Source organism: Meleagris gallopavo, chromosome 16, assembly GCF_905368555.1.
Source record: "Meleagris gallopavo chromosome 16, MGAL_WU_HG_1.1, whole genome shotgun sequence".
In the NCBI taxonomy this organism is placed as follows: Eukaryota; Metazoa; Chordata; class Aves; order Galliformes; family Phasianidae; genus Meleagris; species Meleagris gallopavo.
Genome location: NC_139419.1, coordinates 12,535,530 through 12,560,496, shown reverse-complemented (window position 1 = coordinate 12,560,496; position 24,967 = coordinate 12,535,530). Strand labels below are relative to the sequence as shown.

General features: G+C 52.3%; 3 protein-coding genes across 14 annotated transcripts in view; 2 read left to right on the top strand and 1 right to left on the bottom strand.

Moving 5' to 3' along the window:
• Positions 1–6,435, top strand: part of ADCY9 (adenylate cyclase 9) — a 60,188-nt gene extending 53,753 nt beyond the window's left edge. For both annotated transcript variants that reach the window (XM_085237190.1, XM_085237189.1), the window contains 2 exons: positions 657–698; positions 4,277–6,435. In XM_085237190.1, the coding sequence (XP_085093316.1) occupies positions 657–698; positions 4,277–5,465 (1,231 nt within the window). In that variant the 3' untranslated portion in view covers positions 5,466–6,435. The remainder of the gene's footprint in view (positions 1–656; positions 699–4,276) is intronic.
• Positions 6,436–14,032: 7,597 nt separating this feature from the next.
• Positions 14,033–24,250, bottom strand: LOC146543260 (uncharacterized). Of its 6 annotated transcripts, none has more exons than XM_085237968.1 (5): positions 23,090–24,250; positions 18,293–18,362; positions 15,885–17,904; positions 15,592–15,808; positions 14,033–15,419 (listed from the first exon to the last, which is right to left on the bottom strand). In XM_085237968.1, exon 1 carries the CDS (start codon positions 24,248–24,250, stop codon positions 23,282–23,284), a length of 969 nt encoding a protein of 322 aa, XP_085094094.1. In that variant the 3' UTR covers positions 14,033–15,419; positions 15,592–15,808; positions 15,885–17,904; positions 18,293–18,362; positions 23,090–23,281. The 6 variants fall into 6 exon arrangements, with proteins under 6 accessions (XP_085094094.1, XP_085094095.1, XP_085094093.1 ...); XM_085237969.1 differs by having other exon boundaries at positions 15,885–16,160; XM_085237967.1 differs by having other exon boundaries at positions 15,885–18,362.
• A 491-nt stretch (positions 24,251–24,741) lies between these two features.
• Positions 24,742–24,967, top strand: part of CREBBP (CREB binding lysine acetyltransferase) — a 77,021-nt gene continuing 76,795 nt past the window's right edge. For all 6 annotated transcript variants that reach the window (XR_014886871.1, XM_085237963.1, XM_085237962.1 and 3 more), the window contains exon 1: positions 24,742–24,890. Coding sequence is in view for 5 of the 6 variants with exons in the window: in XM_085237963.1 (XP_085094089.1) it covers positions 24,806–24,890 (85 nt within the window). In the remaining variant the exon portion in view is untranslated. The remainder of the gene's footprint in view (positions 24,891–24,967) is intronic.

Below are 24,967 nucleotides of genomic sequence, written 5' to 3'. Positions count from 1 at the left end.
AGCTGTTCTGCTCACCTGAGAAACAGCCCCGTTTAGAACTGCTCCTGGACAGCAACAGTAGGGTTGAATTCATGTCTCCCTGGAACTTGATAATAATGACTTTTTTGTTCCTTTCTTACCAATACTCTGGGTAGTATCTTTTGTCACAGCAGTAATGCACATGCATCACAGGCCAATCCCTTCTGTACTTTTTCCAAAAGCAACTAGTTCTTAGTGCTATAATACTCAATTGCCTTATTAAAAAAAAAATTGCAATTTTTGAATTATTGTCATTCACAGCATTTTCAAAGAGGCTCCCTGTTTGTGTTCTTGCCTTTTCACAAAGCTTTGTATTTTGCTGATGAGAAAGCACGGAGGCATGGCTGGTTTGTAGAGTTCTGATATTGCTTTTCCAAGGTAAGTTTGGATTCTCTAACGATGACTTGTTCCAGGCATCACCATCAGGTACTCCTTAGAGATGTGTGTATCTCTCCATCTGACCATGGTTGCTTCTTCCAAGCAGAAGCTGCAGAGAAGTCACGTTCCCACTTTGCCTGGAGTTGATCCCCTGTGCTCCTACTGGCTGCACCAGAGTTCAAAATGCAGCCAGGAATTCTGGCAGGATGCTTTGTTTATTGCTTGTGCTTCCTTCTGATATCAGTGCTTTTTTATTTCAGCTCTGTGGAAACCTTGCATCTAGACTTGGCACAGAACCTTAGGTAAGCTTGAATCAAATGACCATCTTTATGTTTAGAGAAACATTTCCAAACGGTTGTATGCAGCAAAACTTTGCATCGCAGCAGTGGGAATCCATCAAATCAGTTCTGCAGGTTGTGTCTAAACTCCTTGTGTTCATGATTTCCTTTCTAGAAGGCTTGGCCAGATTCACTGGGGAGCTGACGCTGCAGTCACTGCGTTGTGTCATGTACTCTGTTCTTTTTAAACCCAGTTCATAGGAGATAGAACTGGAGAGGAGCCCATGTTTGTGAGGGAATTCCAGCTCACTAAAGAATGGTTGGAAAGGCAAAGCCAAAAGAACAGGGATTGCTTGACTTTGTAGACCAAAGCAGTGAAAGAGCTTGCAGGAAGAGCAGTGTATGAAGTAAAGTGATGGGGTGAGAGCAGTGCCTGAGGGTTAACCTGAGTTTGGATCTTTAGTGGTTCTTCATTAGTTTGTGAAGTTTTGTGTTGCTCAGAATGACACCACTTTTCTCTGCTTCGGATGTTAGAAGTAGGAGTTAATTCTGTTGTTTCTACCGTTGCTTTGCAACAGAATTGGACTTGCCTGGTGTCTGTAGTGTGCGTTGTTACACACTGCAGCTCTGGAGCTCTGCACGAACCCCTTCTCCAGGTGGTGTACCAAGGAAAGGTTGAAACCCTCTTGTCCTAACAAACATTCGTGCTGCGCATTTCTCATTGAAATGGATAAATAAAAGAGGTTCTGTGCTCACCCAAGCCAGCACAAAAGCTTTTCCTTTGCTCTGAGAGGCCCAGACAAACTTTATTTGCATGCCTTTGATGAAGCCATTCCCTCCTCTTGATCAAGAATAGAGATAATTATTAATACAGCATGGGAAGGAAGATACTAGGAATGGTAATGAAGGCTTAGCATAGAGCTCATCTCTGGACTGTCTGTGCTGTCCTCAATAAATCCAAACGTGGGATTTGTCCCCTTTTCCAGACAGACCAGTTCTTCAGCCCAGAAGAGGTTCTGCTATGCTTTGTCTTCTGAGCAGGAATATTTCTTGTTCTCGTTCATTTCTTCTTTCAGAGCAGGTCGAGTGCATTGTTGCAGGGGGCAGTGGGCTGCTCAGGGTGGAAGCGTTTCATTGCTCGATGTTAGGGGTCTTATGGGATGCCTCCTTGTGATGTCCTGCCTTGAAAGCAGCTGTTTGATTTCCCTTTTTCTCACCATTCCACCACAACGGCCTGTTTTAAGACCAGCAGGCATGCATCCACTTTAAATATAGTAAGAAATCCAAATCCAAACATAGGTTGCTGGCTCAGAAGCAAAACGGCTTTCCAGAAATCTTTATAAGTAGAAAGCCATTATCTTTATGATCTGCGATCAAGCCAAAGGAGATTCTATCTCCGGAGCTCTCACTTGTTCTGTATTGAGCCCAGGCTGGATGGAGGTGCCAAGTTAATAGTTCAGTGTCTGTGCCAGGAAGTGCTCTAAAGTTTGACTTAAAGGAACATCATCAGCTCAAGATTTCAGTTTGAATGACTTTCAAAATGATTTTTCTGCCGCAACACTTTGTAAAATTGGAGCTTGAAGAGGATTTGGCTTTGTGTGATCCTTTTCTGCTCTAGGCGTGGTGTTCTGTTCTTCTTTGCATTCCCCAGGGCAGCGCTGGGCAGAGGGTCATCTTTGAGTGCGTGAGATGAGCTGCACTGTTTGCTGCAATGTCCAAGCAGTGTGATTTTCAGATGGATGTGGTTGTTTCCTCTGTCAGCTTAGCAGTGAGGCTTTTTGTTCCCATGCACGTGGAGGTAAAAAAAAAAACGCCTGCTCTGGAAACGATCCCGCACCTTCCTTTCTGAGACACTAACCCATTACCTTCTTAATGAAATCAGGTCAGCTTACGAGTGAGTCACTCTCATTTCACATGCAGATCTGTGGGCTGTGTGGGAGCAAGGTCAGGTTGGTGCTTGAGATGGCTGGGAGCTGGTGGGTGCCAGCACTGCGGAGCTGTGAATGGAGCAGCTTTTCCTCCTCAAGGCAGCCCTGGCATTCCACACAGGCTGCTTTTTGTAATGGGGAGCGTGTGACGCCTTCCTAATTTATTTAAGAGGAGTTAAAGTACTTCGAGGGCATTTTGTACAATAAACACTAAATAAAAAGCCTCTAATGACTTAAATAAATCCCGGTGGCCGGGATGTTTGATGTTAGAGCAGATTATCTGAATCAAACTCATGTACTCTCAGAGGAGTAACTCGGCATTGCTCAGATCTTTCCCTGCATGACACAGAAAATAATCAACCCTTCTGAGCACAACCTGTGTTGTGCTCCTTGGCCCAGCTCTGCTCCCCACCTCCTCCAGCCTTCCTTATTCACAGAACTGTACTCACCTGCTCTCCCTTGTTCTGTTTTCTCCTGGGAGATGTGTATTTACGGCTGAAAAAACAAAGGAAAATTCCCAGCGTAACACACAGCCTTATCATGAATCTGGAATTCAGCCTATAGCTTCTCAGCTGTGCATACTTTAAGTACCTCTCCCTCCTATAGGCTCACCAGGATGGTGGTCAATAGAGACGTAACAGGATGTTGTCAGGGATGCTGCGTGTTCATCTGTGCTGGTTTTGCTCCATCACACCTCCCTGGCTGTGCTGTCAGTCAGGTGTTTGAGCATCCAGAAAACAAAGTTGGGTCTGGCATGTAGCTCTGCTGGTGGCGTGTTGGCTTTGATTGCAGAAATGGAAGTGTGTCCTTCATGGGCATAAAGAGCTGAACTGAACCCGGAAACGTTTGCGTTACGGAAACCAATTCAAAGTTGTCCTGATCTGTTGCGACTGCTGTGCTTTGAGTTTTGATCTCCTTTGCTAACATACTTTCATCAGAGCAAGAGGCAGATGCTGAGATATGGGTTGTCTTTCTGTTTTTCAAGCAGAATGTGGATGTGATGCTTTCCCTCATCAAACCATTTCTTAACCTGGAAAACCTCAGCATGCATCTCCCCATGTGCAGTCTTATGCTTCAGCAGAAATGTTTTTATAGGAAAAAATGTGGTTAAGTGACTGTGGAAACGCTGTGTCCCGATCTGCGTGGGTTCAGACTTAGTTCCAGGGCCCATAGCTGGTGTCTTTTCAGACTGACATTATAAAGCAGGTGGTTCTGAGCGCTGGAGGTAGTACAAAGAAGTGATGAACTCTGCAAATCTCACGCAGTCAGACATCACGTACCTGCAGACAGACATGCATGTACACCGTGTGGCTAAACACACCACCGTTATTAAGCATTTATACATAGATGTATTTACGTGTCGTTTTAAAATCAGGTATTTATCAATAACAGTAACTGCTGCCTTAGTGCAATGTTTGCAATTTATGCTAATGTAGAGGTGGGGGAGTTTCTGTGTTGCTAAACCTGATGGTTCCCTTTAAGGCACTGCTTGGTGAGTGCAAGAATGAAATTAATTCTTTAGCCATCGTAATAGCAGAGGTAGATTTCAAAGCACCTTTTCTAATTCGGGATGTGCCCTACGTTTCCTCCACGTTTTTCTGGCTTAGGAGCCGCGGTGCCCAGCTCAGTTTTTTCATTGCACCTTTTGTGTTCTCCCCTTTCTCTTGCTTCCAGCTCCAGGAAGAGTCCGTGCAACAGTTCGATGCCAGCCGACGTGAAGAGGCCTGCAGACCTCATAGGTCAGGAAGTGATTTTGGTGGTCTTCCTCCTGCTGCTCCTGGTCTGGTTCCTGAACCGAGAGTTCGAGGTCAGTTACCGCCTGCACTACCACGGGGACGTGGAGGCTGATCTTCATCGCACCAAAATTCAGAGCATGAGGGATCAAGCCGACTGGCTGCTGAGGAACATCATCCCCTACCACGTGGCCGAGCAGCTGAAGGTTTCCCAGAGCTACTCCAAAAACCACGACAGCGGCGGAGTGATCTTTGCCAGTATTGTGAACTTCAGCGAGTTCTACGAAGAGAACTACGAAGGAGGCAAAGAGTGCTACAGAGTCCTGAACGAACTGATTGGGGATTTCGACGAGCTGCTGAGCAAACCGCATTACAGCAGCATCGAGAAAATCAAAACCATCGGGGCGACCTACATGGCTGCTTCGGGACTGAACACGTCGCAGTGTCAGGACAACAACCATCCCCACGGGCATCTGCAGACCCTTTTCGAATTTGCCAAAGAAATGATGCGAGTGGTGGATGACTTCAACAACAACATGCTGTGGTTTAATTTTAAACTTCGGATTGGCTTTAACCACGGCCCCCTGACTGCGGGGGTCATCGGCACCACCAAGTTACTGTATGACATTTGGGGTGACACTGTGAACATCGCGAGCAGAATGGACACCACTGGCGTCGAGTGTCGCATACAGGTGAGTGAGGAGAGCTACCGCATCCTGAGCAAGATGGGGTATGACTTTGACTACAGGGGGACGGTCAATGTGAAGGGGAAAGGTCAGATGAAGACCTACCTGTACCCCAAATGCATGGACAACGGGATTGTGCCGCATCACCAGTTGTCCATATCTCCAGACATTCGGGTTCAGGTGGATGGCAGCATTGGGCGATCTCCGACCGACGAGATTGCCAACCTGGTGCCTTCTGTACAGAATTCTGATAAGATAGCCCATGGCACAGATAACTCAGAAACCAAGGACGCTCTTCCTTCCTCCAAGAAGCTCCAGAAAGAGTCGACGAAAGCAGAAGAGAGGTGCAGGTTTGGCAAAGCCGTAGAGAAGACTGACTGTGAGGAAGCAGGAACTGAGGAGGTCAATGAACTGACAAAGCTAAATATCTCTAAGAGTGTATGATGCACTGTCAGAGTTGCATGAAGTGCTCTGTCAATAGAAACACAAAGACATTTGCAATTGGCGGTTTTCTTTTTCAAGAGAGACCTTCTCAACACCTGGGTTGTACGTTTGTTTTCATTTCAGCGCCTGGTGCTGTGTGGATCACAGCTCCTCAGGGCTCGTTTTCATCCATCTCTCTCCTCCATGCCCCAAATCACATCCCCCAGCTCCCCAGCTCCCTGTGCAACCATCTTACAGCTGAGTAGAGGATATTAAGTGCCTTCAGATATACTCCATTGGACTCCCTGTCAAGGTACAGAGGCCCCAAGTGAAATCATAGCTTTGGGTATTTATCTAATTTTAAAGAAAAGCTGTGGTTATATCATTTTTATTGTTGTTTCTCACAAAACACTTTTTTTGGCTGATGCAACTCCTTGGGTTTTTTTATATCTATCCGAACAATATTTTACTGTTATCAGACCTTTTGTATGTAAACACACAGACCAACGTGCATGTATCTACCGTGTGAGACTGACATCAAGTGCCAGTAACGTACCACAAGAGAATGTCTTGGCAAGGGGGTGACAAAATTTTCCTTTGGATTGGGCTGGAGGAGGAGTTCTGCAGTGGCTCAACATTTAGGTAGAGTAGGCTGAACAACTGCTGTAGTTTTATTCTCCTTTACGGATGCTTTCTTCAAACTTAATGTGCCATTGTGTGCTTTGGATACACTTCTTTTCCATATAGCCATTGAGTTACTGATCTGTGGGAATGGAATAAGGGGTTGGACTGCACCAGCTCTTGGGACGGGCTTCCAGAAGCAGCCGAGTGCCCAGAAGAGCATTGCTGTTTGGGTCTTACATGTCTAAAAGTGTTTCATGTCACTCCACTCGCCGGCTGAATTGGCGAAGGTAGGTGAAGTCGGTGCCTCTAGGCTGGTCTGATCCGAGAGAGAGAGAAAAGTCAAATAAATGTTTTGGAGATGCCTTTATTTATTTATTTATTTTATTTCTTTTCCTTTTTTTTTTTTTTTTTCTTTTCTTTCTTTTCCTTTTTTTTTTTTTTTTTTTTTTTTTGTGGAGGAGAGCAGGAGAGATGAATTTGTCCATTGGTTTAATGGCAGTTAATAAGGCAGCGTTTCAGCCTCTTTGAGCTACCAAGCACTGTGTGGATGTTACCCAGGCAATATTTGTTTCCAAACCAGTGGAATTTCCCAGACCACACCACGCCTCTGAGTACCCCAGCTTCCCCCTGCACTCAACTAACGGTGCTGCACGACGTTTTTTCAGGCTGTGCCCCCTATGCTCTTGCAGCAGGGAATAGAACAGCATGCTCTCTGCTGGAAGCAGGAACAGGGCAGAATCATTGGGTGAGCTGAGCAGCACGATGCTCTCCCGGCCCTCCCATGGCTGTGCGGGTTCCCCATGCACAGAGGAGCACTGCCCCAGTTTGCCCTCTGTGTGTTTCCGTCACCCCGGCCGCTCGCGTCGCTGCCCCACTTTGGCTCCGATTCATTATATTCACTATTCAGCTATTCCAGTTTCACTGTCTCCTTGCAACACCAAATAGAATGAATGAATTTTTGCGCCCCAAATAAGTTCTGTAGGCAGGGAGGAGCTGGTGATGTGCTGTGCTGTCTGCCTATCCCTGTGTGTCTTAATCCTCTCCATCCGACCCAAACTCAGAATATATATTGGTTTTTCTTTTTACTCCTGATGTGATTTTTGGACTTTGAGTAATAAATACATACGTTGCTGCATTCCTCTTCAGCCCTCTGAGCTCCATCCACGTTCCCCAGTGAGCACAGAGCCCTTCGTCAGTGTGAAGCTGGGAGATCTCTGGCTCTCTTAGCTTCAACAAGACTCTGCACACTGTTCTCATAAGAGCTGCTGCTCACGCATTTCTCGGTTGTGTTGGATGAATCTCTCTTGCTCCATTTCCCAGCATACAAAAACCAGGGGGTGCACATCCCCATATACTTTTGTAGCTGTTTCTGCCAAGCAACACCACCAAGTTTGTAGTAACATGGAGTTTTAGAGCAGCCTTCCTTCTCCGCTGCCTAAACCCAGCCCCAGCTGGTTGCACTTCCACCTTTCAGGTCCTGGAACTCTACAGATACCTCTTGCATCTGAAGAATGTATTCTTGATTCTCGTTCCAGTTGGGTGTTTATCAGTATTTCTTTTCTTACAGTAGGAGAGTGCTGCAGAATTGCTTCCCTGCCTTCCGGTGTTATATTTGGGGCCTCAAGGTCGTTCAACCCCCCTTTCTCTTCTTTCCCTTGGTTGCACAGAGAGCTCTGCCCACTGAGGTTTGCTCCCATGCTGCATCACTGTCTTGTAGGTGCGTTGATGCTGCTGGGTAGGGCTGGGGTGCCCGGCAGAAATGGGGGTCTTGAGCTGTCCAAACAGGGAGAGATGAGGTTGGTGCAGGCCTGAGCTGGGGCTGCGTGTGCCACGGGGTGTTGTGGGGAGCACGGGGTGAAGAGGATGGTTCTCAGTGGTTTCTGTGGTGGCATCTTCATCCAGCATGCAAAAACTTCATTTCCTCTTCGCAGCTGCTTCTGTGAAAATGAATTTCTCATTTGTAAACAAGTAGGTGATGTTCCTGTTGATTTATGCCCAGTGGTTTTTTGATTTGGGGATGAGAAGAGCCCTGCCTGCTGCTTCCCAAAGCACCGGGTCAGCCCCTGGGTCAAGCAGCAGCACGGTGCTGTGTGTGGCAGCTCCTACAGCTGCAGAGCCCTGAGGTTCAGAGGGCACAGCGTGGGCCCAGGAGGATCCCCTAGAGCTGGGTCAGTCTGCTTGGTGCCAGAAAAAGGGCTTCTCAGAAAGTAACTCTTGGGGCGTCCCTTCTTCGGGCCTTGAAATCACCAAACTGTAACTCGTTTCTTAAACTTTCACCCTGCTGTGTTGCAAGGGAGCAGTTGTGTGTTCACACCTTTATTTTGCACTGTTGCAAAGGCTGAGAGCACCTGAGGTCGGCTGTAGCAGCTCAGGGTGTCTTTGCTGTGCATAGCAGCTGCCTCTGGTCTCCCCGCTTGCCTTCAGCTTTGCAGCTGGAGGAGATGTGTGGGAGGAGATGTGTGAGCACCCCGGTTCTGTGGGAGCGATGGCTGAGCGCTGTTTGCTCCCCAGCACCTGGGCCGCTTCCACTGCCCCCATCTGCGTTTCCCAACAGAAGGGCCCAGAGTTGCTCTGGTGGGTGACGACCAGCAGGAGATCAGTGTGGCTGAGCAAAAAAAAAAAAAAAAAAAAAAAGGAGAAATTCTGCCTCGTTTTGGAGCAGAAAGGTGTGTGTGAGCAGCTGGTGCTGGCTGGCAGCACGCAGTGGGTCAGCTCTGCCTTTGGGACGTGCAGCCGGTCAGTCAGGTGCTACAGAGCGTGGTTGGTGTGTGACTTTCCCATTGCTGAAGCACAGCTTTAGGTCGGTGCAGGACGTGGGGGCCGGGCGCTACCTGCAGTAGCAGCAGTGTGAGGCTGTGCTTGCTGTGACGCTGCGGCGGAATGTGGAATTGCATGGGGAAAAGAAAATCATAGTGATGGCTTGAAGCAGCCAGGTTGGCTGGGAGTTGTGTCTTTGCTGTCAGCCCTGCACACGCAGCCCCATGGCTCTAGCAGTGCTGTCCCCACCTGCAGAAATGGAGGCAGGCTGTGCCAGAGCTCCCCCTGTACATAGAGAACCGCGTCTTACCTCCGACTCGTTGCTACCATCTGTAATCAATTGTATATTAAACTGTTTTGCTGTATCGCAGGTCATTTCACGCTGCCTTAGATGTAGAAAAGCCAAGAACCCACAATACACTTTGTCAACTTGAAGTTTGTTGGCTGTTTTGATTTTGCTTCAGCGCTGCTCCCATCGCAGCCCCGTTGCTCCAAAGCGTTGTGGTTCGGAGCGGTGGTTTTTGAGCCCTCGCTTTTCAGTCTGGCTTTTCAGTGTTTCTTTGATAACCCATGAATGTGGGTTGATTTCTGATGAGGCACATATTTAGGCGGTGTCTGAAATGCTGGAGGAGGTCACGGCCCAGAGCTGCTGTGCTGGGTGTGGGCATGCAGCGGGCAGTGATTCTCTAGCAGGCGGTGTGGATGCTTTCTTCTGGAACAGCAGAGCCTTTTTTGCATGGCCACAGTCTGCTTGGGATGTCATTATTCTGGAGCAAGAGCCCCCAGGACAAGGATCTGCTTTCCTGGGACTTGCTGAAGGTGAGCTGAGCCATGCCCGTGGCTTTGTCAGAAGGGAAGACGGAGCAGAACACGTCTGGGGCTGCCACAGGTGGCTCAGCATCGCAGCGCATCTCTGCCACCACAGCCATCCCATCCCTCAGCTGTGGTTTGGTGGAGGACTGTGCGTTGCTGGACCTTGGCCTGGAGGATTGGAGGTGTCCTCAGGATCCCACGGAACCCCATTGCTCCGCTCCCTCCTGGCACTGCTGAGCACAGACATCCATGACCCTCACCACATCCCTTTCCCTACCTCTGTGCCGAGCTGTGCCCGACCTTCTGCTCAGATCCTGGAGCATTGGGTCCACACTGCTGCCAGCTTTGTCCTGGAGCCATGGAGGAGCGACGTCTGGTTCTTCTGCGAGTGCTGATGTGTTGCTCCTTCCTGTGCTTTCAACCTAATTTCCCAAAGATGAGGTAAGTAGCAGAGCACACTCAGTACAGCCGGTGGGCAGCAGCAGTGTTCCACCTGTATGTGTGCCCCTGGGTGTCATCCTGCTGCCGTGGCTGAGAGCTGCTCAGGTGTTACCTGCTGGATTTCTGTTGTAGGTCGTGGTGATTGTGAACTGCCAAGGGATGGTTTTTAATAAATCTTACGACAGTATTTCAAATAAACCTGCTCTTTCTGTTTTCCTTTCCAGGTCTATGTTCTCCTAACGTTGCCCCATTTTTGGGTTTCCTCTTTCTCTGCTTTAGGTCACGATGAAGGACACATCCAACACAAATGTCTTTAAGGATATTGGCTCCTGTGTGCATTTAGTTTAACAGGGGCCTCTGGGTGCAAGAAAAGCCCTAGATCTCGTAGGGGCCACATTTCTCAGCATCTCAAGAGGGTGTGCTGGGGGAGGTGTGCTGTTCCCAACTGCTGCCGTGCCCGTAGGCGCTGCAGAAGCTCCATGCTCCGTTTGGTTCCAGCTTTGTTGTGGGGTGCAGGCCTGGTCCTGTCTGCTGTGTCCTCCTGGGGTCAGCGGGCAGTGAGCTGCACTCCTTGCCCCATTGCATGGCGTGTCTGTGAGGTTTTCTTCACGGTTTCCCAAGCTCTGGCTGCTGCTGGGTTCTCCCCAGCCCATAAATCTGCAGTCCAGGGGCCGCCTGCACAGCTCCAACACCCTAGGGACTGGTTCTCCATTTGTTGCAGAAGCTTCCCTCCCCTCCCTGGGCCCAGCTCTCCCCCTGGAGCAGTGCTTTCCCCGCTCTGCCCCTTTTATAACGCGTGGCTCTGGCCAAAGGCCCACCCTCACTTTATGTTCAATTAATGATGTGCAGGGCTGCCGGGGGTCCAGCCAAGGATGTGCACGGCCTGGGAACGCAGCGGGCTTTTGTTCTCATTTGTTAATCATTGTTTGGCTTTCGGTAACGAAATTTCGTTGCTTTGTGGCGTCGAGCAGCAATTCTCATTTCACAGCTTCGCAGAGTTTATGGGAATTTAAGAGCTAAATGCAAATGAAGTTCATTACCATGCTTAATTATCTGATAAGCCTCATATCCATCTGTCCCGCATATGCTTTGTACTCGAGGCTGGAGGACAAGCAGCCACGTTCGGTTTGGCCGCGGAGGCGCACGGCCCCGGGCAGGCATCGCATCGCCGCGCCGTGAGCGCACGTGGCCGGAGAGCCGGAGCTGCTCCGCATTGCGCAGCGCCGACGGCAGAGCTCCCTCCCTGCCCTCGGCCCGGCCAGCTCCACCACGGCGGAGACGCGTTGTTCCCGCAGGAGCTCGAGTGTCACCCGTCCCGGAGCCGCTGTGCGTGCAGCTCCCTGGGCCGGCGCCAGCGTCTCGATCGGGTTCCCGGCCGTCCCGGCTCCCCGCTCTCCTGCAGCACAGCTTTAAGAGCGGCTGTTGAGGAACTGCTGCGAGCTGGAACGCCGGAAACTCTTGTGCGTTAGCAAGGAGTGATGAGGGTGCTGGGGGCGAAGCCAAACCTCTGCTCCCTCCGCACAAAGATGTGGCTGCGGGGTGGGCAGCGCTGCCCGGGTGGGGCTGCGGGTGCTCACGGCCAAAGCTCTGTCCTCATGGGCGGATGGGCAGAAATCTGTGTGCATTTCCCGTCCCGCGGGAATGGGGTCACGTTCTGGGACCCAGGGAGTCCAACCTCTCTTTGGGGCCCGTTGGTGGGGTGGGACAGGAATCTGCAGGGCTCGTGGGTCTGGGGGATGTGCAGAGACAGGGCACTGCTCTGTGGCTGGCAGCATCGTGCGGAGCTTTACCAGCGTGGTGTGTGGCTGTAGCTCTCTGTCTTGTGTTAGAGGAGGACGTGTGCTACTGGGCTCTGAACCTCACCTGGAGAATGGGCGTGCTTTGCCTTTTTTACCTGCTGAACCCTGCTTTGTGTGCCATGCATTTCTTTCCTTCTGTTTTTAGGAGCCCCTGTGCCACCTGCAGCAGGAAGGCAGAAAAGCCCTGGGCACGATTCCCAAAGCACCGGGGCAGATGCTGCTGAGCTGCCCACAGATGGCTGCAGCTCAGGGCAGGGTGGCTCTGGGGACACGGGGACGTGGGGACACAGTGCCAGCAGCACCCGCATGTCCCGGCCTTTACCTCCCCCTAGTGCCGCCCCGGGGAGCAGAGCTGGGCACAGCTGGGGCCCTGCAGCACCCTGCCCGGCACCCACCACGTGCTGGTGGCAGTGACCACAACCCAAATCCCCAAACTGGGCCAAGTGAGCACCTGGCATTGCTGCTGTAGCCAATGGCAGCGAGGAGGCATTCAGCAGAGGGAGCTGAGCAAAGCAGTGCAGTGATGGCACAAATGCTTGGTCCAAAGTTACCCAAAAAGTGAAAATTTGAAGGTGGGAATGTGGCTTTTTCAGTGCTGTCCCCGTGCGGTCGGCTGCAAGGAGAGCTCAGACCCAGGCCCTGATCCCACTGGGTCTCTGTGTCTTCGGGGACAAGGACCTGAGGCCATGTGTGCACCAAATGGTGCCTGGCCTCAGCAGAGCTGCAGGGTCACCCCCAGTCCTTCGCTGCCACCACCCCTCATGCTGGGAGCAGGATAAGAGCAGCATGAGATTCCAATCTGTGGGTGTGCTCAGCTGAGGTGCGTGGCAGGGCAGTGGGTCATCAGGCACCAGAAAGTGGATTTGTGTGGTCGTGGGCAATGGGAGCATCGTGGTGGTTCACCTCCTCACACCCTGCTGCAGGAAACACCCCAGGCTCTGCATTTTGCGTTGTCCCCAACTTGAGACAAAGCATGGGGATGTGCTGGACACGGGGTCAGTGTACCCCTTGATGGGAAGAAACCCAAATCACAGCCTTGTCCTACCTGGATGTGTCTCTGTTGCCCTCAGGGGTTTGGACTGGGTCTTGTGGGTCTGTATAGGGCCATATGGTTTGGGGTGATGTGAAAGTGAGTCACCATCCCATAGGGCAGACCCCAACTCCTCCACCTCATGCCTCATGCTCCCCAGCACTGCCCCCAGCCCCAGCATGGCCAAAGCCTGCATGCCCCCGATACCACTGCGGGGAAGGGAGCACTGGGCGGCTTCCAGCAAGAACTGACCTCATGTAAGAGCCTGCTGCGCTCTTCTAGCTTTAGAAACAGCTTGGAATCAGAGGATTCCTCTTATTTCCATCTGCCTATGTGGAGCCACGCAGCCAAAGGGTTAATTGCAATTAAACCCCGGTTTAGCAGCCGCTAATGCTAACCCCCCCGGCCGGGTGGCCCTGCCAAGCCCTGCGCAGGGTATTTATAGCACTGTGAACTTTGAGCATGTCCAGCGGGCGGGCAGAGCCTGGGCTGGGAACACGGGCAGAGCTTGGCTGGGCAGGAGGCTCCTGGTCCAACATCCCCAACCATGGAGGCGTTTCAGGGAGGTGTGGATGTGGCGCTCGGTAGGTTGGGTGGGTGGTTGGATTTGGTGATCCTGATGGTCTTTTCCAACCCAGATGATTCTGTGCTTTCACGATTCCGTGATCTCCATCCCATGATTCCCACTGGAAACGTGCAGCGCTGTCTGCAGCCAACAGATGGGCCATGAGCATGTTGGTTTGCATGGACACCAGCAGTGTGTGCAAAACTGGTCTTACAAAGAGCAAGGGAAAGGAGGGGGGATGAGCAGTGACTCAGAGATGATGTCTAGAGCGAGCCTGGATGGATGCTTCCAAAAGGCTGTTGATCTGACTGTGTGAGCACCTGTGAAAGGCCCCAGCCCTATGGCTGGTGTTCGTCCCGCAGCATGGCCAAGGCTGCAGGTCAGGCTGGGGCATTGCTTTTAATAATGCAGAGGGCAGAACAGAAGGCCCTGGTCTTCATGGAAGGCTTGGGCTTGGCTGCTCCTTGCTTCTGGATTCCCCAACAAATCATAGAAACCTTAAGGGTGGAAAGACCGATAAGATCATCTGATCCAAGCATCAAAAACAGTTATATTTATTTGCATAAAGGGCTGGAAGAAGTAGAGCTGGGTAACAGGGAGGGTCAGAGCAATGGAGCAGCTTCCACCCAGGGAACACCTGCTCAGGAGATGCGTGTGGTCCCCAGCACAGCCTTGCTGCCTTCTGCTGGGGCTGAGTGCAGGACTTGCAGATGTGGTTCATGCAGACAGGCTTTCTGGAAATCCTCTGAGAGCGCTCACATTTTGTTCCTTGTAAGCAACTGAAATGTTTTGGCTGAAATTTAGGGTTTGTTGTCATGTGAATTTCTGCTGGTTCTGGCCCCACAAATGCGTTTCATCGCACATAGGTGGTATCTGACAGTGTTGTAAGCAAGTCAACACTGGGTCATACAAAGGGAGGAGTCTGGAAATCTTCATTTAGGAGGGCTGGCCTCATTTGTAATTACAAACGTATGCAGATCTATACAATTAGCTCGGCCAGCTCTGGGGGCAATGGCTCAAAAGTACCTCTTTTTGCAGGAAACACTGATGATTTATTTGGGGGAAAACGTGTTGTATTCCCTCGGGAGAATAAGAGGGTGTTGGTGTGGCCCTCTGCAATGTTTTTAGGTCCAAAACCCACCCCAGGAATGTCAGCACAGCTCTGCATCGGCGGGCAAGCATGGAGCTGTCAGGGGATGAAGGGGAGGAATGGCCTCAGCCTCATGGGCCTCCAAATGGAACATGTAACAGAGCAGCAGTGCTGGTCACTGCGTAAGGCAGCTGGGGGAAAAAGGGCCGATTTATGTTTTTATGGGAAATAAAAGGAGTTTTGCGGGTGACACAGCACCTTCTGCTGAGAACGTCACTGTGATGCAGGTGGGCTCCCGGTGACGGCGGGTGCGGTGCTTTCAGGGCCGGATTTCCAGCGGCTGCAGGGCGGGCTGTTGGTGAGTGATCCCTCAGCTGCATTCCCCAGGTGGGGGCTTTGCTCCGCTCTCCAGTTGGTGCCCCTTTGGCACTCAGCACGCCGTGCTTCGGGGCCGTGCTGTGTGTCGTAACAGCTCCGGTGGCTCAAAAACGGCGATGAGCACAAATGGGAGAGTGGGTGACATTCATTTTATTTATCTGCCATGTTTGTGTACCAGATTTTGTCACCATCTGTCATTTCTGTTTTCCCGTTGTTGCCAAAAGTTGTCATTCTGAATGGAGGGTGGAGACGTTTTCAAAAGACAACAGGAGATAATTTTAGGTACTTTAGGCCTGTGTGTTCCGTGCCGTGTGTCAGCAGCTCCGATGTACATCGGCCCCGTGAGCCTCAGATGGATCCTGGGCCGTGGCTGAGCTGAAGCTGCTTTTAAAGCCATCGGTTGCGGCCACACAAACCCATGAGATGCGCAGCTGTCATCACTGGGAATGCATCTATTCCTTGCAGTCGCAAAGAAAAGCTGGAAAAATAAAACGTGCCCTCTCAAATGGAGGCAGAGAATATGGGGAGAGCAGGCGTACAGCAACATCGGGTGCTGGAAACCAGCTCTGACTGTAACTGTGCTCCCAGGGTGTGAGCAAGGACCATCAGCACACATTTTAATGCAGTTTCTGGGGAAACAGGCGCCTCACCAAGAGCTCATCTATTGGTGTCAGCTGGACTGCAGGGAAATTCAAAGCCAGGAGTGGGGCTTGATGCTCTGAGTGTGGATAGCCAATGGTTTAAACTCATCACCAAAGGTACAGAGGTGTCCCGGTGTTGCAGTGGGAGGTCACAGCTGGCACAGGACAGCAAAGGGTCCCTGCTGGCACAGGGGGAGATGCGGAGGGGGGAGATGGGGTCTTTGCTCTAAAAGAAGCAGAGAGATTTGAGGCATTGAAGGTGAAGGGAATACCAAGGCCATGTCTTGAGAGCAGCCACTTACAGACCCAGAGAGGAGGAGAATGAGACTTCTTTCCTCCAAAAAGCCCAGGATGTGCAGCAGGAGAGAAAGGGTCTGTGTGCCCGGAGCTGCCCACCCACTGCTGGACCTGGGAGATGTGTCCTGGCCTTGGTAGGAGGAGAAGCTGTGGAGGGAGCAGCCCTGGATGCCAGACTGTGTACGGAGCTCTCTGAGCAGCAGGACGAGCAGTTGTCCAGGATATGTCCCTAGGACACATCTAGCTATTGCTTTCCAGGACATGGGGACAACAGCTGAGATCTGAAAGGGCAAACGCAAAGAACCCAAAGGGGCTCATCGGGGTACGTTTCATAGGGATATGATTGAAGAAACAGCAGGTAAATTATTTCTAGTCAACCTGGCTCCCTTCTTGAAAGAGCAGTGAAACAGTGGCTGGGCTGCAAACTGACTTCATAGGGGTCTTCAGCACGAACCCCTTCCCAGCCCTATGATCAACATTGGGTTAAAGCCATCTGAAATGAGATTGCAAACTGCATGAAAAGAAGGGGTGTTCATACCAACCACGGCAACAAGTGGAGATTTCAGATCGGGCCCTGAATCTGGTACTATTCAGTTTTAATTAGTAGCCTGTTAATTAATTATGTGCCTCTCCCCATGTAGGCTGGGTTCATGGCATTGAACTTGCTCTAAGGACTCTGCTGCCAGGTAACAACAATACCTGGACAAGAGGTGATGGCCTCAAATTGCACCAGGGGAGATTCAGGTTGGGTGTTAGGAAATGTTCCTGCTCAGAAAGAGCAGTGCTGCAGTGGCACTGCTGCACAGGAGTGATGGGGTCACCGTCCATGGAGGTGTTCCAGAACTGTGGGGATGTGGCACTGAGGGATGTGGGCAGTGGGGACGGTGGGGTGGGCTGGGGCTGGACCTGGGGATCTGAGAGGTCTTCTCCAAGCTGAATGACTCTGTGGTTCTAAGAATGTGCTGATGCTGGCTTCAGTATGCTTTTTGATATTTTACACTATAAAGTCTTCCTGGATGAGTCCCCATCCATGCAAAATCCTCTATTTCATGCTGTCCTCAGCTGCTTTTGTGGTACAGATTCAAGATAACGTCTCTGTCCTGTTATAGCACTTCAGTAATGCAAAGGGGCTTTCCTAGCTTCAACCCTTCCCTATTTGCTCTCTCTTAGAGGGTAATTTTACAAAGCTCACGAACAAATTCCACCCGAGCATTTCAGGATGCCGTACATCAGTGAAAACCATTGTAAAAATCTTGGGTCTTTTTTTAATTTCACAAGAGCATTTCAGAGCTCTCAAACTCATAGCAGCCCCGGGAAATTGCCCCAAATGAGCACCAGGCACCTTCCTGTAGTGGAGAGCGCGTGGCCACGTGCGTTGGAAGATGAGCTGTTGAGTTCAGTGTAGGAAGCAAGCAGTGTGCGTACGGTGGGAGGGTCGGTTTGCAAAGTTAATCCTGTTGTCATTAGAGGCAGTGTCGTAACAGCAGAATGACTGAGTGGCAAATCAAAGGGTGAGGTGCCACGAAGGCTGACGGCACGTCGAGTCGTGCAAGAACAGGATGGGAGCAGTGCACACAGCGAACACACTGCAGGCTCACACGTAAAGGGACGTCGGCTCCCGGTGCAGTCGACAAGGTGTTGGGCCTCGAGGAATTCCGGGTGACAATCAAGGACACAAAATCCACACAGATTAAAATGCACCTGGACTAATGCACGGCGATGTGCGTGTGCATTAAAAGCACTTCCTGACCTTTACTGGGACGGCGTTATCCCCTGGAGCACAACATTTTATTACTCTTGCCTTCTACATAATTTATCATAGAAAAACATTATTTTGGCTATAAAATTATTCGCCTTCATTTTAAGCTCAGCAATAGTATTTAACTTTCTGATCCTTTTTGAAACTAATTTCCCCAGGCAAATTACATATTGTGCCAAGAGATTCCTTTGGCTTTAAATTTTCCTGCCATTAATGTCACAGGACGGGACATCACCGGTGAGAGGGCGATCGTTTTTTCTGATAACCTTGAAAGCAACAGAGAAGCTCGTCAAAGGTGCTCTCACATAGGTTTTCCAGTGGAAATTACCCTAGATTTTCCAGTGCTGGTTATCACACCCCCACAGTTGGCTTTGCTGCCCCTCTCCAATACCCTTCGCCCGAGCTATAAGCAGTAATGACAATTATTTCTGTTTGCCCGAGCCCGTTACTCAAACGCTGTGCAAATCCACAGCAGAAGGCGATTTCTGCTGAAAAGTTTTTGCAGCTGAAGCCCTCCTTCTGTGTTTGGGAGAAATGCAGGGCTGAGTGGGCAGAATGGGGCTGGGTTTGGCTCTGGCATACACAGGGGGAACTCGAGTGGTCAGGTCAGAGGGAAATGAGACACAGCCATGTGAATGCATGAGAATGCCTTACCTAGGAAGCTCTCTAGAGGAAGCACGGCGTTGGAGAGGCAGTGGATGCTTTGAACTGGTTGTCGTCGTATCTGAAAAAAAAAGAAGCAACAAAAGGGTGGATTTGGCTTGAGTCAAACTGAAATGAGAAAATCAGAGAGGAGAGAGCTGGTGAAGTGATACCATTTGGTTAATTTGTCATTTCTCACTCCTTTTATTTGCCTGGCTCCAAAGCTAGAAGCTGTTTGAAAACTTTGCTCACGCAGCACAGAGATGAGTTGTTTATCGATGAGTAGATCAAAATGTGTCAGCGCTCCCCAAATTCCCAAAGATGGAACCTCAGGGGTCTTCTGAATACTCATTGAATACCTGAACACGTGAGGGCTGTCTACCTGCAGAAAAGCACTTCTTTCTGCAGTGTGTTATTGGCTAGAAAGAAGTGAAGAAAAGCATCGACCAGTTCTTCAGTGCCCAAAAAATGCTGAGGAGGAGACCAGAGTTCATTCCAATTTTCCCTAGGAAATCCAGTTCCTGACTCTGGACCAGAGAGAGGAGCCAGGACGCTCTCTACCAGGGAAGTTTTGGTCTAAAACATGGAAAGAACCCTTGTGCTAGAGGAAGAGCAGACTGGAGGAACAAACAGGCAGTTAACGTATTCACCTTGTCAACCCAGCTCCATGAGTTCTGTGCCTTGATGAATATTGAAGGATTTTATACAAATTGGAACTGGTTCAGCAGGACAGTTTTCCAGAGAGCCAGCTCAGGAAGGCTTCCTGGTCCTGGGGGGCCCTTCCCTCCATGATAGGAGAGCACCTGGGCCCTGCTCGGGGGGCTGAGGCTCCCCAGAGTTCTGCACAGAGGTGACAAACAGGATGGCGGTGAGACTAAGGGCTCAGGTGGAGTTTTCATGGAACTATCCCATATTTTTTGCAGCAGAAAACCAGGGCTGTCAGGTAGAACACAAAGCGAGCGGGACTCTTTAGTAGGGTCTGCTGTGATAAGAGAAGGGGGAATGGTTTCAGCTTAAAAGAGGGGAGATTTATGCTGGGGATGAGGAAGAAGCCCTCCACAATATGGGCAGGGAAGCACTGGCACAGGTTACCCAGAGAGGTGGTGGGGCCCCTCCCTGGAGACCCCCACGCTCAGGCTGGGTGGGCTCTGAGCACTGATGGAGCTGTGGGTGTCCAAACTCATTGCAGGGGAGTGGGTCTGGATGACCTTTAGCGACTCTTCCAACTCAAAGGATTCTATGATTCTGTCACAGTGATCAGCAGGAAAAAAAAGGGGTTCCGTGTCGTTATTTTGGCCCGTGCGGCTTCAGCCACACATAAACCACTAATTGCAACTGCTAAGAGGAAGCTGGCAGACATGGAACTTGCTGAGATTACACAGATTACTATTTTATGGACAGAAATATGATTTTCAGATGGATTGTGAAGCTGGGCGAGAGCTGGTGGCAGGCAGACAAAGCTGCAGTGTGGCGGAGCCCAAAGACAGATACTTTTCATAGCACTTTGACTTATTAAGTGACTTATTTTTTCAAAAAGCAAATGGACTATTGTCTCTCAGACAAAGTGCAAACCATGATTTCTGAGAGCAACAACCCAGAATAAGAACCTAAAGACAGATTTATACACATTTTTCATAACAGTTTGTTAGGCATGGCCAAATTACAGGCCAGTGCCAGCCCAAAAGGGCTTCACGTTTGGGATGTCAGAAGAAAGGACCACTCCTAGGGAAGCACTGGTTTGTGACAGAAGACCGCACGACATCCTGAGCTGTTGTTTGCACTTCTGTGAGATCTGTACTTGTTAAGCGGATGATTCCTCTGCACTGGAATCACACCAGGGCTCTTGGCAGATGATGGGCAGAGTTCTGAGCAGCTCACAGTAACGCCCGGGTCTACACCCCATCCCCACGTGGCTCTATTAAACACTTGGAATTGATGTTATTGCTTTAAAATGATAAATGCCTACAGACAAGGATAGCATCTGGCTGATACTTGGCAGCATGACGTTACTGGATGGCACCGATGAGGCAGGGGTTGCCACCTGCAGATATTTTCTTCTACAGAAATGAAGGAAGCAGGCTTTGGGATGTTAATTCCTTGGGCTGCAGAGCCTAACGGAGGGTTTGCAGAAGCGCACAGAGATACAGCTACACACAAAGCAGCACTACGACTGCGGTCCTGGGGGTTACCACCACTTCCTGGACACAACAGGAATTCACACATGCAACGAACATCAGGAGCCAGAAACAAGAGTTACATCGCATGAAGCTGCTCCACAGTCCCGTGAGCGCAGGTGGTGTCTATGCAGATAGATGTGCTTGGGGAAGATGGGCAGCACCTCCTTCAGAAGCTGGGAGGAGGGGAGGCAGTGGATGCTGGGCTTTCCATTTGCTGGGGCGGCCTCACCGGGCAGCAAACGTGGCAAGTAGGTGACCACCTGCTGAGACATAGCGGACTCTGCTTCCCTCTGAGAACTGATGATACCACAGTGATTACAAGTAACAGAGCAGAGCTCCTCAGCGGTTATTCAGACATCGTTAATTGTTTGGCTCTAAGGATCTGGGGTCACCTGCTATAGAAATGATACTTCCCTGTTTTGGCTATGGGCAGGAAGATAGGATCGCGGGAACTGTGTCTTTAAGCAGCTTAGTTTTGGAGACAGGAAGTCTGGAAATGGGCTGCAGCAGTGCAGAGTTTATTATGCAATTTCTCTTGGATCCAGTCCCTGAATAAAGGGGTTATCCATTAAGCACCTGCTCCTGAGCACTGCCTGTGAAGTCCTCAGGAATCCATGCTTAATTCTCAGCTGGGGGAGCAGGGAGCTGGGAGCCACAACTGGTAGTACTGGGTGTGAGTCTGCAGTGCCAGGGCTCATCCACATGCTCTGCTGTACCTTTTTCCCCTGAGTGCTCCTATACTATTTGGGCAGCCTGTTGGGCAAGTAATCATAACACTATTTCTAGGGGCAGCTGTGGTTAAGGGTCAAGGCCTTCCTTTTCCTCCTGACATGTACACCACACAATTGTGATCCCATGGCAGGAGGCAGGTGGGGCCACCCTAAGCAGACCTCAACACGGCAGAAATAGGATCCTCTCTCTCCTCTGCTGCCCTGGGATATGGGATTCCCTCCCTCCAAAGCACCTCCTTACGCTCCCCAGGACTCGCAGCCCCCTCTGACTTCATCTCTGTGGCAAGTTTGGCTTGGCCTGGCATTTCTGCAAAGGTGGAAGAGCTCATCTCCGTCTCCATCTCATCTCTCAGCTGAGGGGAGAGGACTCGCAGCCTGCTTCCATCTGCTCCCCATGCCCAGCACCGAGGTGGTAGCACTGCCCTGGCAGGCACACCGATACGCAAGCTGTGCTTATGGTTGTGGTGGTGGTGGTAGTGATGGTGGTGTCCAAGCCCTCTGCACAGCAACTTTACAGCCAGATCTGTACCAGATCTGGCACAATATCAGCACATAGCCCATAGCCAGGCAGCACAAACACCTTCTTAGAGGTATGCTGTGTGTCCACCCACATGTGCCCCCACTAAGTCCCCATCCTGACTTCATGCCAGGGCTGAAGAGTCGTTGCAGCAGCACAGAAGGGGGCTAGAGGGAAGCAGAGCGTTATGGGGATCTCCTGGGCTGCTCCAGCAAACCCTTTGTTTATGAGGCCACAAACGAGGTAATGGGCAAAGAAGGGGCACAAAGTTACCCAGCTGCAGCTCAGAATGCACTGACCACACTTTTAGAAATTTCCGATAGTGGATAGCAAAGGGCACAGCTGTCTTTTGTTGTGCCTGACGGACAGTCTGGCCTGAATTCCATCCACCCACCTCCAGTAACAAGACATTGTCCTCCGACCTAAACTGGGGAAGATGCCTTACATTACAGCAAAACACTGCTGGACAGGAGCTGTTGCAGATCTTCATTTCTGTGTATTAGATGCACTACTCGCCAAAGGGATGAAGTGTTCCTCTATGGTTGTGTTGCCCCCGTTTTTAAGATGATGGACGAGCAGACATTTTTCTACTCCTAGATTTGAAACAGTCAGAGCAGTAGCTGAGACCTGAAGCCAACGGCTTGTGTCCCATTGCACTAACACAGACCATGCCCACCAGCAGCAGCGTTCAGCTAGCAGGCACCTGGAGCCTTCCACCCAAAGGACTGGCGCTCTGGTGCAGGACCAAGTTCAGAACCTGCGCTCTCATGTCTGGAAGAACGGTGAGCCTCCAAAGCCCTGTCCCACATAGACGTAAAGCACATGGGAATGCTCTGCTTTTGAAGGAAACGTCGGTAAGGCAGGCGACCGGAGAGCACCGCCTGTGTAACTGATGAGTGATAGGAGCAGAGGCCTGTGAGAGACTTCTGGTGTGACGATAATCAGACCTCAGCTTGGACAAGAACCATGTAAATAAATACGGAATTTGCAAGTAAACGTAATGAAATGCATGTAAATGCAGAAGTAAATGTAATGAATACGAGTTGAGCCGTAAACAAAAGACAGACTTGCCCTTTGCTAAAGATGTCATTATAGGTCTCCTTTAAACCAATGCAGAGCTGTTGATCGATCTGTCCCACTTATAGATTTTATCAGCATCCTCAGCGCTGTATCAGTGCCCCCCTTCAGTCTGTCCTCCCCTGGTGCGTGGTCTTTGGGAATATGTGGATATATTGGTGTTGAGAACAGCCCCGAGCATCTCGTTTGGGTATGAGGCGCCCTGCTGCCTTGGCATGGCACATCACCGGGGCTTATAGGACCTGCTTCTCAGGTTGGGAACCAGTATGGAAATCCACTGAAGCACATGAGCTCCAGTCCTACAAACCTGTTTCGGCCAGGGAAGTCTGTCTAGACAGACTGCAGGTGTTTCTGAAGCCAGGATCCTCCGCCGCCGCCTGGCGCCATGGCTGCGGTGCCTGAGAGCAGCCCTCGTGCACGGCTGTGCCGGCAGAGGGCCGGGCACGTTGGATCTGCAGGGAGAAACCCCTCAGCGTGGCCACGGCCTCGTGCGGGCTGCTTAACGCACACCTGGGGTCACCAGCCGGAGCGGGTGCTCTGACAGGGCACGAGGGGCTGGGGCAGGGGATTCGCTGCCCGGGCAGCAGGGAGGATAGGCCGAAGGAAGCCGGGCGCAGCGGGGGGACGACGAGGACGCGGCGCGGCCCCGGCCCTGCGGCCTCTGCGCCGTCTGAAGGCCGTGCGGGAGAGGCAGGGCGCAGCCTGGCACGGCCCCAACGGCCCGCACCGGGAGGAGCAGGCGGGGCCGTGCCGCTGTGCGCGGGGTCCGAGGGGACACGGAGGGCTGCGTGCGTGGGGCCGAGGGAACAGCGAGGGGAAACGGAGCGGGGGTGGGCAGAGCTGACGGCACGGAGGGACCGAGAGGGCACCGCGAGGGGAGCCGCCGCGGAACGGAGAGGGACCGCGGGCTTAGGGCGCTGACGGTGACACTGAGGGGGACCGTGAGGGACAGGGCGGCCGCGGCGGTGCCGAGCGGCAGCGGGGTCAGACCGAGGTGAGCGGGGAGGGCGCGCGGAGGTGACGGACGGGCGCTAAGAGGGGCCGAGGCCGCCCGCCCCGAAGACGCGGCGGAGCAACTGAGGACGAGCTCGGCTCTTTCCGGCGCCGCTCGCGCCTTTCCGGCGGCGGCGGGGGCGGGGGCGGGAGGCGTGCCCCGTGCGCGGTGACGCAGCGCGCAGTCCCCGCCCCGGCCCCGCCTCCATGGTCTCTGGAAAAGAGAAGAGAAAAAAAAACTTTTTTTTTTAATTGAGGAATCAACAGCCGCCATCTTGTCGCGGAGCCGGAGCGCGGCGCGAGCGGAGCGGGGCCGGGCCGGGCCGGGCCGGGGCAGCGGGGGCCGCCCGCAGGGACACGGGGCAGCCGCGCGGAGCGCCGCCAACGGGCAGCGGGGCTCGGGGCGGCGGGGCAGCGCCGGCCGGGGCCGAACGGGCGCCGCCAGCGGGACCGGGAGCGGCGGCGGCGGGCTCATTGTTTTGGGGCGTTTTTTTTTTTTTTTTCCCCCTCCCCCCCCCGAAATTTTTTAATTTTTTTTTAATTTTTTTTTTTCCCTCCCTCCTTCCCCCTCTCAATCCCCCCTCCACCCCCGCCCTCCTCGGCCGCGGCTCGCCCCGCGGGGTGGGGGCGGCGGCGGGCGGGGGCCGGGGCCGAGGCCGAGCGTTCTCTCCCCCCCCCTCCAACCCCGGCGCGGAGGGGAGGGGACGGGGCTCGGAGCGGCGGAGGGGGGGGCCGGCTATGCTCCCCGAGTGAGCGCCGGGCCGCCATCCGGGCACCGCGGCGGCAGGGCGGGGGAGCGGCCGGGAGGAGCCGGGCCGGCAGGGAGGGGGCGCTTGGGCTCTTCCCCCCAGCCCGCCCCGAGCCCTCCTCCCTGCGGCCTGCTGCGGCGGCGGCCCCGGCCATGGGGGAGCGGAGGGGGCCGCCGCCGGCCGGGCACTGAGCGGCGCTGTTGTTCGGTTTCCTCCTCCTCCCTTCTCGCCGAGCTCCGGGAGCGCCCGAGCGCCTCGGACGGGCCGCGAGCGGTTAAAGCATGGCGGAGAACTTACTGGACGGGCCGCCCAACCCCAAGCGAGCCAAGCTCAACTCGCCGGGCTTCTCCGCCAGCGATAGCACAGGTGAGGCCGCGGGGCGAGGGCGGCGGGGGGGCGGGCGGGGCCGGGCGGGACCGGGGAGCGCCGAGCGGCGGGGCCGG